Here is a 13,934-nt window from a genome sequence, read left to right on the forward strand (position 1 = left end):
TTTTACATAAAACGCGTTTGTAAGTAAATATAATGACCGACTTGAATAAAAAGCTGAAATAAAAGTTTTCACTTGTAAACACGGCGCGCCGTCACGTGACTGAACCCGGAAGTCGCCGCGGGAGTTCGGCAGCCTGCGTCTCTCTTCACTTTCCAGGACGGCGGGATGGTGTCCCTCATCTGCACCCTACAGGACCACCTGGACGACGTCAACTGCTGCGCCTTCTCCGCCACCCTGCTGGCCACCTGCTCCGCGGACAAGACGCTCCGCGTCTACAGCAGCCGGGACCTGTCCGAGCTGCCCTACTCCCCCCTGTCCGGACACGGCTACGCGGTGCACCGCTGCTGCTTCAGCCCCTGCGGCCGCCTCCTCGCCTCCTGCTCCACGGACGCCACCACCGTCCTCTGGTCCACGGGCAGCGGCGACATCGAGGCGGTGCTGGAGCACCCGGGCCGGAGCCCCGTCAGGGTGTGCGCCTTCTCCCCCGACGCGGAGCACCTGGTGTCCGGGGCGTCCGACGGGACCCTGGCGCTGTGGGACTTCCGCTCCAGGAAGCTGCTGAGGTGACGAGAACGTCCCGATGTCCCGATAACGCCGATAAAACCGGAGATCGATGTCCCGATATCGATGTCCCGATAACAGCGGAGACGCGCAATCGATGTCCCGATAACGGTGGGAGACGCGCGATCGATGTCCCGATAACGGTGGGAGACGCGCGACCGATGTCCCGATATGGATGTCCCAATATGGATGTCCCGATAACGGCGGAGACGCGCGATCGATGTCCCGATATCGATGTCCCCATAACGCCGGAGATCGATGTCCCTATAACTCCGGGGACGCGCGATCGATGTCCCGATATCGATGTCCCGATAATGCCGGAGATCGATGTCCCTATAACTCTGGGGACGCGCGATCTATGTCCTGATAAAACCGGAGATCGATGTCCCGATAAAACCGGAGATCGATGTCCCGATAACGGTGGGAGACGCGCGACCGATGTCCCGATATGGATGTCCCAATATGGATGTCCCGATAACGGCGGAGACGCGCGATCGATGTCCCGATATCGATGTCCCCATAACGCCGGAGATCGATGTCCCTATAACTCCGGGGACGCGCGATCGATGTCCCGATATCGATGTCCCGATAATGCCGGAGATCGATGTCCCTATAACTCTGGGGACGCGCGATCTATGTCCTGATAAAACCGGAGATCGATGTCCCGATAAAACCGGAGATCGATGTCCCCATAACGGCGGAGACGCGTGACCGATGTGCCGATAACGCCGGAGATCGATGTCCCCATAACACCAGAGGCGCGCGATCGATGTGCCGATATCGATGTCCCGATAACGGTGGGAGACGCGCGACCGATGTCCCGATATGGATGTCCCGATAACGGTGGGAGACGCGCGATCGATGTCCCGATGTCGATGTCCCGATAACAGCGGAGACGCGCGACCGATGTCCCGATGTCGATGTCCCGATAACGGTCGGAGACGCGCGACCGATGTCCCGATATCGATGTGCCGATAACAGCGGAGACGCGCGACCGATGTGCCGATGTCGATGTCCCGATAACGGTGGGAGACGCGCGATCGATGTCCCGATGTCGATGTCCCGATAACAGCGGAGACGCGCGATCGATGTCCCGATATCGATGTCCCGACAACGGTGGGAGACGCGCGACCGATGTCCCGATATCGATGTGCCGATAACAGCGGAGACGCGCGACCGATGTGCCGATGTCGATGTCCCGATAACGGTGGGAGACGCGCGATCGATGTCCCGATGTCGATGTCCCGATAACAGCGGAGACGCGCGATCGATGTCCCGATATCGATGTCCCGATAACGGTGGGAGACGCGCGACCGATGTCCCGATATCGATGTGCCGATAACAGCGGAGACGCGCGACCGATGTGCCGATGTCGATGTCCCGATAACGGTGGGAGACGCGCGATCGATGTCCCGATGTCGATGTCCCGATAACAGCGGAGACGCGCGATCGATGTCCCGATATCGATGTCCCGATAACGGTGGGAGACGCGCGACCGATGTCCCGATATCGATGTGCCGATAACAGCGGAGACGCGCGACCGATGTGCCGATGTCGATGTCCCGATAACGGTGGGAGACGCGCGATCAATGTCCCGATGTCGATGTCCCGATAACGGTCGGAGACGCGCGATCGATGTGCCGATAACGCTGGAGACGCGCGACCGATGTGCTGATGTCGATGTCCCGATAACGGTGGGAGACGCGCGACCGATGTCCCGATATCGATGTGCCGATAACAGCGGAGACGCGCGATCGATGTCCCGATGTCGATGTCCCGATAACGGTCGGAGACGCGCGATCGATGTGCCGATAACGCCGGAGATCGATGTCCCTATAACTCCGGGTACGCGCGATCGATGTCCCGATATCGATGTCCCGATAACGCCGGAGATCGATGTCCCTATAACTCCGGGGACGCGCGATCGATGTCCCGATATCGATGTCCCGATATCGATGTCCCGATAATGCCGGAGATCGATGTCCCTATAACTCTGGGGACGCGCGATCTATGTCCTGATAAAACCGGAGATCGATGTCCCGATAAAACCGGAGATCGATGTCCCCATAACGCTGGAGACGCGCGATCGATGTGCCGATAATGCCGGAGATCGATGTCCCCATAACACCAGAGGCGCGCGATCGATGTCCCCATAACAGCGGAGACGCGCGATCAATGTCCCGATATCGATGTCCCGATAACGGCGGAGACGCGTGGACCGATGTGCCGATAACGGCGGAGATCGCTGTCCCGATAACGCTGGAGACGCGCGACCGATGTGCCGATATCGATGTCCCGATAACGGTGGGAGACGCGCGACCGATGTCCCGATATGGATGTCCCGATAACGGTGGGAGACGGGCGATCGATGTCCCGATGTCGATGTCCCGATAACAGCGGAGACGCGCAACCGATGTCCCGATGGCGATGTCCCGATAACAGCGGAGACGCGCGACCGATGTCCCGATGTCGATGTCCCGATAACGGTCGGAGACGCGCGATCGATGTGCCGATAACACCGGAGATCGATGTCCCTATAACTCCGGGGACGCGCGATCGATGTCCCCATAACAGCGGAGACGCGCGATTGATGTCCCGATAACGCTGGAGACGTGCGATCGATGTCCCCATAACAGCGGAGACGCGCGATCAATGTCCCGATAACGCTGGAGACGCGCGATCGATGTCCCCATAACAGCGGAGACGCGCGCAAACGATGTCCCGATATCGATGTCCCGATAACGGTGGGAGACGCGCGACCGATGTCCCGATATCGATGTCCCGATAACGCCGGAGATCGATGTCCCTATAACTCCGGGTACGCGCGATCGATGTCCCGATATCGATGTCCCGATAACGCCGGAGATCGATGTCCCTATAACTCCGGGGACGCGCGATCGATGTCCCGATAATGCCGGAGATCGATGTCCCTATAACTCTGGGGACGCGCGATCTATGTCCTGATAAAACCGGAGATCGATGTCCCGATAAAACCGGAGATCGATGTGCCGATAACGCCGGAGATCGATGTCCCCATAACGCTGGAGACGCGCGATCGATGTGCCGATAACGCCGGAGATCGATGTCCCTATAACTCCGGGGACGCGCGATCGATGTCCCCATAACGGTGGGAGACGCGGGACCGATGTCCCATTATCGATGTAACGCTGGAGACGCGCGACCGATGTGCGCGATCGATGTCCCGATAACGGTCGGAGACGCGCGATCGATGTGCCGATAACGCCGGAGATCGATGTCCCCATAACACCAGAGGCGCGCGATCGATGTCCCCATAACAGCGGAGACGCGCGATCAATGTCCCGATATCGATGTCCCGATAACGGTCGGAGACGCGCGATCGATGTGCCGATAACGCCGGAGATCGATGTCCCTATAACTCCGGGGACTCGCGATCGATGTCCCCATAACAGCGGAGACGCGCGATCGATGTCCCGATAACGCTGGAGACGTGCGATCGATGTCCACATAACAGCGGAGACGCGCGATCAATGTCCCGATAACGCTGGAGACGCGCGATCGATGTCCCCATAACAGCGGAGACGCGCGCAAACGATGTCCCGATATCGATGTCCCGATAACGGTGGGAGACGCGCGACCGATGTCCCGATAACGGTGGGAGACGCGCGATCAATGTCCCCATAACGGCGGAGACGCATGATTGATGTCCCGACAACGCCGGAGACGTGCGACCGATGTCCCGATATCGATGTGCCGATAACGCCGGAGATCGATGTCCCGATAACGCTGGAGACGCGCGATCGATGTCCCGCTAACGCTGGAGACGCGCGATCAATGTCCCCATAACATCGGAGACGCGCGATCGATGTCCCGAAAGCGCCGGAGGCGTGATCTAAATGGACTTGATGGTTCGTGATGGATCGTGATGGATCATGATGGTTTCGATTGTGATGGTTCGTGATGGATCATGATGGTTTGGATTGTGATGGATCGTGATGGATCGTGATGGTTCGTGATGGTTCGTGATGAATCGTGATGGTTCGTGATGGATTGTGATGGATTGTGATGGTTCGTGATGGATTGTGATGGTTCGTGATGGATCGTGATGGTTCGTGATGGATTGTGATGGATCATGATGGTTTGGATTGTGATGGTTCATGATGTTCGTGATGGATCGTGATGGTTTGGATTGTGATGGAACGTGATGGTTTGGATTGTGATGGATCGTGATGGTTCGTGATGGATTGTGATGGTTCGTGATGGATCGTGATGGTTCGTGATGGATTGTGATGTTCATGATGGATTGTGATGGTTCGTGATGGATCGTGATGGTAGAACGGAATGTTGGATGGTGTTTGTTTGTATGAAGGCTCTGTGGAGGTTGGAGAACTTCCTGCTGTTTTACCTGCTGTTTTACAGGACTGGAGCGGTGACCGACACCACGATGGTGGCCTGTAGCTTCAGCCCATGTGGGCGGCTGTTTGTGACCGGGTCCACCTATGGAGACCTGCGGGTCTGGAACCTGGACATGCAGCAGCTGCATGCGGAGAAGAACGCCCACGACCTGGGAGTGACCTGCTGCCACTTCGCCCCGCAGATCCTCAGAGGTAAAAGTTCTCCTCGTTCCCACCATCATTCTTTGTAATGTTTCATCAGCTAATTTCTTGTCTTTTTACATTCCAGGTGAGACTCGCTGTCCTGCGTCCATCTTTGTCTTCTAACAGACTGTGTTGTGAAATGTGGACTTCACTAAAATTCCAAAATCATCTTCTACGGTGACGTGGTTCCTTCTCTCCACGTTGCAGACTCCGGCAGCGGGGCGGTTCACTTCCGGTTGGCCACGTGTGGTCAGGACAGTCTGGTGAAGATCTGGACGCTGTGTCTCCTCAGTCCAGCAGGTAGCGCCGCACTCAGGCCTTCTTCTCCTTGTGGTGGGTGGAGACTGTCGCCACTAGATGATGTTCTGTTCACTGCTGATAGGCTGTAAGATGAAGCTGCAGCACGCGCTGTCTGGACAATCAGCTCCAGTCCTGTCCTGCAGCTTCTCAGCGGATGGACAAATGCTGGTGTCAGGGTCAGTTGAAACTCACGTACACACACACACACACACACACACGTACACACACGTACACACTCACACATATACACACTCACACGTACACTCACACGTACACACACACACGTACACACTCGCACGAACACACACGTGTACACACTCACACGCATACACACACACACGCACACGCGTACAACACACTCACACACGTACACACACGCACGTACACACACACACACACACACGTACACGCACGTACACACACACACACGTACACACACGTACAAACTCACACGTACACACACGCACATACACACACACTCACACGTACACACACGCACGTACACACTCGCACGTACACACACGTGTACACACTCACACGCATACACACACACACGCACACGCGTACAACACACTCACACACGTACACACACGCACGTACAGACATACTCACACACTCACACGCGTACACACTCACACGTACACACACGCACATACACTCACACGTACACACACGCACGTACACACTCACACGCATACACACACACACGCACACGCGTACAACACACTCACACACGTACACACACGCACGTACAGACACACACACACGTACACGCGTACACACTCACACGTACACACACGCACATACACTCACACGTACACACACGCACGTACACACTCGCACGTACACACACGTGTACACACTCACACGCATACACACACACGTACACACTCACACGCATACACACACACACACGCACACGCGTACAACACACTCACACACGTACACACACGCACATACAGACACACTCACACGCGTACACACTCACACGTACACACACGCACATACACACACACGCACATACACACACAAACACACACGTATACGCACGTACACACGTACACACGTACACGGAGGATTACATCATGCATGGAGTCGGTCCCCAGTGATGGAATAGAACCATATTGACAAACACTGGTGACAGCAGGACATTTATTACTGTCCTGACCCGAACCTGCCAGCAGGGGGCTCTGCTCGTCCACAAACCGCTCAGTCCGTGATGAAGAAGCGCGAGTTCTCCTCACGTTCTCCTCCTCTTCCTCTCCGCAGCTCGGTGGATAAGACGGTGACGGTGTACGAGGCGGTAGGTTCCGCGTCTTTATGCATGTAGACGTTACAGAAATCAGTGGGTGGACTTGATCTTGTCTTCTCGTGCAGAACCAGGGAACCCTGCTGTACACCCTACACCAGCACGACAGGTGAGTGAGGCGTCGCCCGACGTCCCCCTGCTGCTCCCGTCCCATGATCCTTTGCTCCTGCAGGTACGTGACCGCATGCGCGTTTTCGCCCATGGCCCCCCTCATCGCCACCGGCTCCATGGACAAGACGGTGAACGTGTGGAGGGTGGAGGACGGCTGCAGCTCCCGGCGTGAGAACTTTTCCACCTTTTATTACCCATCATGCATCAAGACGGTTAATAACCGTCACCTTTCTGTCTCCTCCTCCCACCTGGACCGTGATGAAGGCAAGTCCCTCACTGGTGAGTCTTCATCTGGGACGCTTGAGATGAACATTAAAAAGCTCAGGAACAGTAACCTCGGCGACCAGTAGTTCCTGCATGAGGACAGGACCGGTGCTGCGTCCATCCAGGGGACCCCACGAACGGGGAAGAAATTAATGTGTCTTAATATGTAAAAAAACAAGCACATATGAATTTACTAAAGCATATTAATTAGTAATAATAATAATAATAATGATGATGATGATGATACGTAACGTTCAGGCCAAGAAGGGTTTACTCTGCTTAACACCGTAAAAATGCTGCGTTCTGGCGTGATCGCGCGCGCACACACACACACACACACACACACACACACACACACACACACGCACACACACACACACACACACACACACACGGTTTTTTACATTTACACGCCCAGGGTGATGGAGGAAACTCCCCATGATGCTTGCTGTTGTATTTGGTTGATCGTTCCTCTCCTCCCACCCACAGATGAAGCTGCAGTGTTTCCAGGTGAAGGTAGGAAGTTCACGTCTCCCAGATCCCCACTCTGCATCGTATCCTGTCTATACCTGTTCTGGGATCAGGGGGCGGGGCACGTAAAACCAGGTTCAAACAGTGAGAAGGAATGAAGATGAACAAACTCCTCCTTTTTATTTACTTCCAGACAGGAAGTTGCCATGTCACTCTAAGCTGCTAGCGAGCGATTGGTCAGAAGAGGACGTGTCGTCGTGGCTACGGGAGGAGGGGCTGGAAGCTCTGGTGGGCGTGTTTAAAGAGAACAACATTGATGGGACCGAGCTGCTTGCTCTCAGTAAAGATTCTCTTCTGGATGAGCTGAAGATAGGTGATGAATCGTCAGATGATTCACGCATGGATGAAACCATAAATACTCTATTAGGAAAAGCACAGACTATAAGGCTTCATTCTGTGATTATCATGGCAGTAATAACTTCATCACCAGCCAATCACAATGCACCCTGCCCAGAGTGTAGATTTACAGCCTGCTGAGCTTCATATATAATATCATTTTGAGGAGGTCTCGTCATAACCGGGTGTGGTCTGTGTGGGGATCATTTCAGCCTCCCGTCTGTTACTGGCTTTCAGACTCGGTCGGGCTCAGAAACAAGGTCCTGCGGAAGATTGAGGAGCTGAAGATGGCGTCTGTGTGTACGGGCGTCCCGGACGAATTCCTGTGTCCAATCATGCACGAGCTGATGAAGGAGCCTGTCATCGCCGCAGGTGAATACCCATGACCACGCCCACTACCAACACCAACATGCAGGTTATCAGGCGCTTTAATTCCTAGTGAATGTGACCACGCCCACTACCAACACCAGCATGCAGGTTATCAGGCGCTTTAATTCCTAGTGAACGTGACCACGCCCACTACCAACACCAGCATGCAGGTTATCAGGCGCTTTAATTCCTAGTGAACGTGACCACGCCCACTACCAACACCAACATGCAGGTTATCAGGCGCTTTAATTCCTAGTGAACGTGACCACGCCCACTACCAACACCAACATGCAGGTTATCAGGCGCTTTAATTCCTATTGAACGTGACCACGCCCACTACCAACACCAACATGCAGGTTATCAGGCGCTTTAATTCCTAGTGAACGTGACCACGCCCACTACCAACACCAACATGCAGGTTATCAGGCGCTTTAATTCCTATTGAACGTGACCACGCCCACTACCAACACCAGCATGCAGGTTATCAGGCACTTTAATTCCAGTCAACGTGACCACGCCCACTACCAACACAACATGCAGGGTTATCAGGCGCCTTTAATTCCTAGTGAATGTGACCACGCCCACTACCAACACCAACATGCAGGTTATCAGGCACTTTAATTCCAGTCACACGTGACCACGCCCACTACCAACACCAACATGCAGGTTATCAAGGCGCTTTATATTCCTAGTGAACGTGACCACACCCACTACCAACACCAACATGCAGGTTATCAGGCACTTTTAATTCCTATTGAACGTGACCACGCCCACTACCAACAACCAACATGCAGGTTATCAGGCGCTTTAATTCCTAGTGAACGTGGACCACGCCCACTACCAACACCAACATGCAGGTTATCAGGCGCTTTTAATTCCTATTGAACGTGACCACGCCCACTACCAACACCAGCATGCAGGTTATCAGGCACTTTAATTCCAGTCAACGTGACCACGCCCACTACCAACACCAACATGCAGGTTATCAGGCACTTTAATTCCAGTCAACGTGACCACGCCCACTACCAACACCAACATGCAGGTTATCAGGCGCTTTAATTCCTAGTGAACGTGACCACACCCACTACCAACACCAACATGCAGGTTATCAGGCGCTTTAATTCCTATTGAATGTGACCACGCCCACTACCAACACCAACATGCAGGTTATCAGGCACTTTAATTCCAGTCAACGTGACCACGCCCACTACCAACACCAACATGCAGGTTATCAGGCGCTTTAATTCCTAGTGAACGTGACCACACCCACTACCAACACCAACATGCAGGTTATCAGGCGCTTTAATTCCTAGTGAACGTGACCACACCCACTACCAACACCAACACGCCCACTACCAACACCAACATGCAGGTTATCAGGCACTTTAATTCCAGTCAACGTGACCACGCCCACTACCAACACCAACATGCAGGTTATCAGGCGCTTTAATTCCTAGTGAACGTGACCACACCCACTACCAACACCAACACGCCCACTACCAACACCAACATGCAGGTTATCAGGCGCTTTAATTCCTAGTGAACGTGACCCCGCCCACTACCAACACCAGCATGCAGGTTATCAGGCGCTTTAATTCCTAGTGAACGTGACCACGCCCACTACCAACACCAACATGCAGGTTATCAGGCGCTTTAATTCCTAGTGAACGTGACCACGCCCACTACCAACACCAACATGCAGGTTATCAGGCGCTTTAATTCCTATTGAACGTGACCACGCCCACTACCAACACCAACATGCAGGTTATCAGGCGCTTTAATTCCTAGTGAACGTGACCACGCCCACTACCAACACCAACATGCAGGTTATCAGGCGCTTTAATTCCTATTGAACGTGACCACGCCCACTACCAACACCAGCATGCAGGTTATCAGGCACTTTAATTCCAGTCAACGTGACCACGCCCACTACCAACACAACATGCAGGTTATCAGGCGCTTTAATTCCTATTGAATGTGACCACGCCCACTACCAACACCAACATGCAGGTTATCAGGCACTTTAATTCCAGTCAACGTGACCACGCCCACTACCAACACCAACATGCAGGTTATCAGGCGCTTTAATTCCTAGTCAACGTGACCACGCCCACTACCAACACCAACATGCAGGTTATCAGGCACTTTAATTCCAGTCAACGTGACCACGCCCACTACCAACACCAACATGCAGGTTATCAGGCGCTTTAATTCCTAGTGAACGTGACCACACCCACTACCAACACCAACATGCAGGTTATCAGGCGCTTTAATTCCTATTGAATGTGACCACGCCCACTACCAACACCAACATGCAGGTTATCAGGCACTTTAATTCCAGTCAACGTGACCACGCCCACTACCAACACCAACATGCAGGTTATCAGGCGCTTTAATTCCTAGTGAACGTGACCACACCCACTACCAACACCAACACGCCCACTACCAACACGCAGTTTATCAGGCGCTTTAATTTTAGTGTTATGACAGGGGAACTGATGAAGATGAGATTAGTGAACATGACCCACGCCTTATGGCAGGAGGCAGGTCATGTGACTGATCGTTCATCTTTTGCTCATATTTTCCTTAGATGGATTCTCTTATGAGAGGGAAGCCATTGAAAGCTGGATTAGGACCAAGAGCCGTTCCAGTCCCATGACCAACCTGCCACTGCAGACCACCCTGCTCACCCCCAACCACACCCTGAAGATGGCCATCTGTCGCTGGAGAAACAGCCAGTGAGGGTCTGGATCCTGGTCATCAGGACATTAATTAGCTGCATGACAAGGCGTGGCCTGGTTTTATGATCATTAGAGCTGCTGGATGACGCAGCATTATCATGTTTTCCTGCTTCAGGTCCAGAAGTTAGTTTTTCAAATAATCCTTCTACTTTACTTTAGCGCTGGCCAGGTGATGAAGACAGATGAACCACCGCGGAGCTGGTCATATCATGTTCTTCATGTTTATTCTCCTCTGGGTCAAATAAAAAGTTGTTATATTCATGTAAGCACCAAACTTCAGCCTGTATCGTAAATCTGTGGTGGTTCTGCATGTAGACATGATGCAGCTGGGCTGCGGTGGAGAAGCTGGATGCATGATGACTGCTTGTTTGTTGGAGCTGGAGTGGCTCCAGCGGTAAAAGTGTAAAAAATAAAGCGTGAAAAGCATCAGAATGTGTGTGTGTGTGTGTGTGTGTGTGTGTACAGTGAGCCGCAGTGTGTGAATTTTATTAAAGCTTTATTTAATATTCAATAAATGAATCAGTACAGAGAAAGGATTGACTTAAACATGGCAGCTACTGCGAACATACAGGAGACATCGCCGCTGACTCCACCCCCTCGTCCTCCAGGAAGCCACGCCTCTGTTTCATAACGGCTGTGCAAAAATAACTAATATATAAAATATATATATATTGCTCTTACAGTTAAACAAGCCGCCAGCTCTGCAAGTGAATAAACAGGAAACTGCATCAAGCTCTCAGACACACACACACACACACACACACACACACACACTTATAAATATTAGGGACTTTTTTAATTCAGATGACGGCTTTCTTCACGCCAGCTACACGTTGGACTCGATGAAGGAGCGCTTGGGCTTGATGGACGTGATGTGGATGGGGTTGTCCCGCGCCAGGCTGGCCTGCTTCAGCTTGCTCTCGCTGTAGTGCTGCTGCATGGCCAGGTGGGCGCCGTTGTGCTCGTGGTAAGTACTTCCTGGTTTAGGCGCGTAGGAGAGATCGCAGTTCATCACTGATGGGTCTGGCGGGTAGCCCTGCCAGCCACGCCCAGGGGACTGGTTGGTATGATGACCCAGGTTTCCATGGAGACCATGCTGCTGCTGTTGAAGCTGTTGCTGGAAACGGGCGGTCTTGTCGATGACACCCATAAAGGGGCGTGGCTTGTGTTCTGAGATGGTGGCGCTACGCTCGTGTCTGGACATGGCGGCGCCGGTGTCGCCGTCCACGCCGCTCTTGTTGCGGCTGCCGTCGCTTGACGCCAGGCTGCTGGAGGAGCTGGAGACCCTCAGGCTGGCCCCTCCCACTTCGACGCCCGGAGCCATCACTCGCTCCAGGGATGATGTCGAATGCGCCGCCCCCCGACCGACAGCGCTGGGGCTCTGGTGCTTCTGCTCAGACGGGCGAGGCGGGGCTTCAGCGGCCGTGGGACCAATGTCGATACAGGGCCCCGCCTTCAGCGTGGTGGGGAGGTGTCGGCTCGGCAGTGGGCTGGAGGGACCGCCCTGGGGAGGGGTCTTTGGCCCCAGGAAGCCTCTGCTCCCGCTGGCTTTAGCCGTATGGCCCGAGATGTGGGCGTGGCCCAGGGATTCGGGCAGCGTGCGGGTTTGCGGGTACCGACTGTGCTGCCAGGCTTCTGCTCGACACCCTCGTGGGAAAGCGTGCTTCTCCTCTTCATCGGTCTTCTGCTCCTCCAGGTCTTCCACCTTCAATCCCAGCAGGCTTTGCACATCATCCTCGTCATCATCTTCATCCTCTCCGTCGTCATCCTCGTGCTCCGAGTCTTGGTTGTGTGGAGGCGGCAGCTTGTTGCCGGGCCGCTGGCGAGACTCGTCCTCCACGCGGGCGAGGAGGCGGCGGATCTCGCGGTTGTTTGGACAGAGACGCGCCGCCTCGTACAGGTCGGCCAGCGCCGCCGCGAACTGCCTGGAGGACGGAGGGGACAACAGTCGTCATTAGTTGGTATCCACGTTTGTGGGTGACGTTCTGGTTGGAAAGTGGTGCCGGGTTCGGCCTGGTCGGAATGGCCGCCCTCTGAACGCTGTGGCCGCGTTTGATTGGCGTGTTTTTGGTTAGAAATAGTTGCGTACAGCGCATACGCCCGTAACTCTCATCTCGCTGACGTTTATATTCGTGTAGAAAAATGATCGAGCCGTTGAGAAGCGTAATTGAATCGATTCAAGTTACAAATTTCGTTCAATAAAATCTGATATTATGACTGAGTTTGGTGAACTTGGTGAGAAGGTGCAGCGAGGCTAAACCTGACTGACGTGCCAACGCGTTCTGGTAGGGGACATTGGGGACAACTGGCTGGTACGTGCTCAAGGCGTTAGTAGCTGTAGTTATAAACGGCGTAAATGTGGAGTTGTCCTCACCTGCTGCTCCTCTTGGCGCGTGCCCGGGCGTAGAACGCTTCGTACGACTTGGGCTTCAGCTCCAGGGCCTTGGTGGCGAATTCTTCTGCCATGCCGAAGTCCTTCAACCAGCACCAGGGTAAAGAGCAGAGGGGTCATTCCTAGCAGCAGCTAAGGTGTGTGTGAGTGTGTGTGTGTGAGTGAGTGTGTCTGTGTGTGAATGATTGTGTGGTGTGTGTGTGTGAGTGAGTGTGTCTGTGTGGTGTGTGTGTGTGAGAGTGTGTATGTAATGTGTGAGTGTGTGTGTGTGTGTATGTATGTATGTAATGTGTGAGTGCGTGTGTGTGAGTGTGTGTGTCTGCGTGAGTGTGTGAATGAGTGTGTGGTGTGTGTGTGTGTATGTAATGTGTGTGTATGTGTGTGAGTGTGTGGTGTGTGTGTGTGTGTATGTAATGTGTGTTTAAGTGAGTGTCTGTGTGTGT

At 53.8% G+C, this 13,934-nt stretch overlaps 2 protein-coding genes across 5 annotated transcripts; one reads left to right on the forward strand and one right to left on the reverse strand.

The window, feature by feature from the left end:
* Window positions 1–76: 76 nt before the first annotated feature.
* Window positions 77–11,531, forward strand: wdsub1 (WD repeat, sterile alpha motif and U-box domain containing 1). Of its 4 annotated transcripts, XM_028979802.1 has the most exons (12): window positions 79–563; window positions 4,960–5,147; window positions 5,346–5,438; window positions 5,521–5,614; window positions 6,708–6,741; window positions 6,816–6,856; window positions 6,920–7,026; window positions 7,123–7,137; window positions 7,612–7,638; window positions 7,787–7,966; window positions 8,227–8,361; window positions 10,949–11,531. In XM_028979802.1, the coding sequence occupies exons 1-12, from the start codon at window positions 166–168 to the stop codon at window positions 11,098–11,100; spliced, it is 1,464 nt and encodes a 487-aa protein (XP_028835635.1). In that variant the 5' UTR covers window positions 79–165; the 3' UTR covers window positions 11,101–11,531. The 4 variants fall into 4 exon arrangements, with proteins under 4 accessions (XP_028835637.1, XP_028835634.1, XP_028835635.1 ...); XM_028979801.1 differs by having other exon boundaries at window positions 78–563; window positions 6,920–7,137; XM_028979804.1 differs by lacking the exon at window positions 7,612–7,638 and having other exon boundaries at window positions 77–563; window positions 6,920–7,169; window positions 7,789–7,966.
* Window positions 11,532–11,578: 47 nt separating this feature from the next.
* On the reverse strand, window positions 11,579–13,749 carry LOC114790084 (protein TANC1-like). The gene is made up of 2 exons (XM_028979805.1): window positions 13,474–13,749; window positions 11,579–13,024 (listed from the first exon to the last, which is right to left on the reverse strand). The coding sequence occupies exons 1-2, from the start codon at window positions 13,563–13,565 to the stop codon at window positions 11,926–11,928; spliced, it is 1,191 nt and encodes a 396-aa protein (XP_028835638.1). The 5' UTR covers window positions 13,566–13,749; the 3' UTR covers window positions 11,579–11,925.
* Window positions 13,750–13,934: the final 185 nt, after the last annotated feature.

Source organism: Denticeps clupeoides, chromosome 5 (genome assembly GCF_900700375.1).
Source record: "Denticeps clupeoides chromosome 5, fDenClu1.1, whole genome shotgun sequence".
NCBI classification, from domain to species: Eukaryota; Metazoa; Chordata; class Actinopteri; order Clupeiformes; family Denticipitidae; genus Denticeps; species Denticeps clupeoides.

Excerpts from the sequence above, each read along its gene's own strand:
- wdsub1 (XM_028979804.1), top strand. The coding sequence starts at position 166 with ATGGTGTCCCTCATCTGCACCCTACAGGACCACCTGGACGACGTCAAC. Across the intron at positions 6,857-6,919 it reads ACCCTACACCAGCACGACAG|GTACGTGACCGCATGCGCGT; the intron begins GTGAGTGAGGCG and ends TTGCTCCTGCAG. Across the intron at positions 7,967-8,226 it reads TCTGGATGAGCTGAAGATAG|ACTCGGTCGGGCTCAGAAAC; the intron begins GTGATGAATCGT and ends ACTGGCTTTCAG.
- LOC114790084 (XM_028979805.1), bottom strand. The coding sequence starts at position 13,565 with ATGGCAGAAGAATTCGCCACCAAGGCCCTGGAGCTGAAGCCCAAGTCG. Across the intron at positions 13,025-13,473 it reads CGCGCCAAGAGGAGCAGCAG|GCAGTTCGCGGCGGCGCTGG; the intron begins GTGAGGACAACT and ends TCCGTCCTCCAG.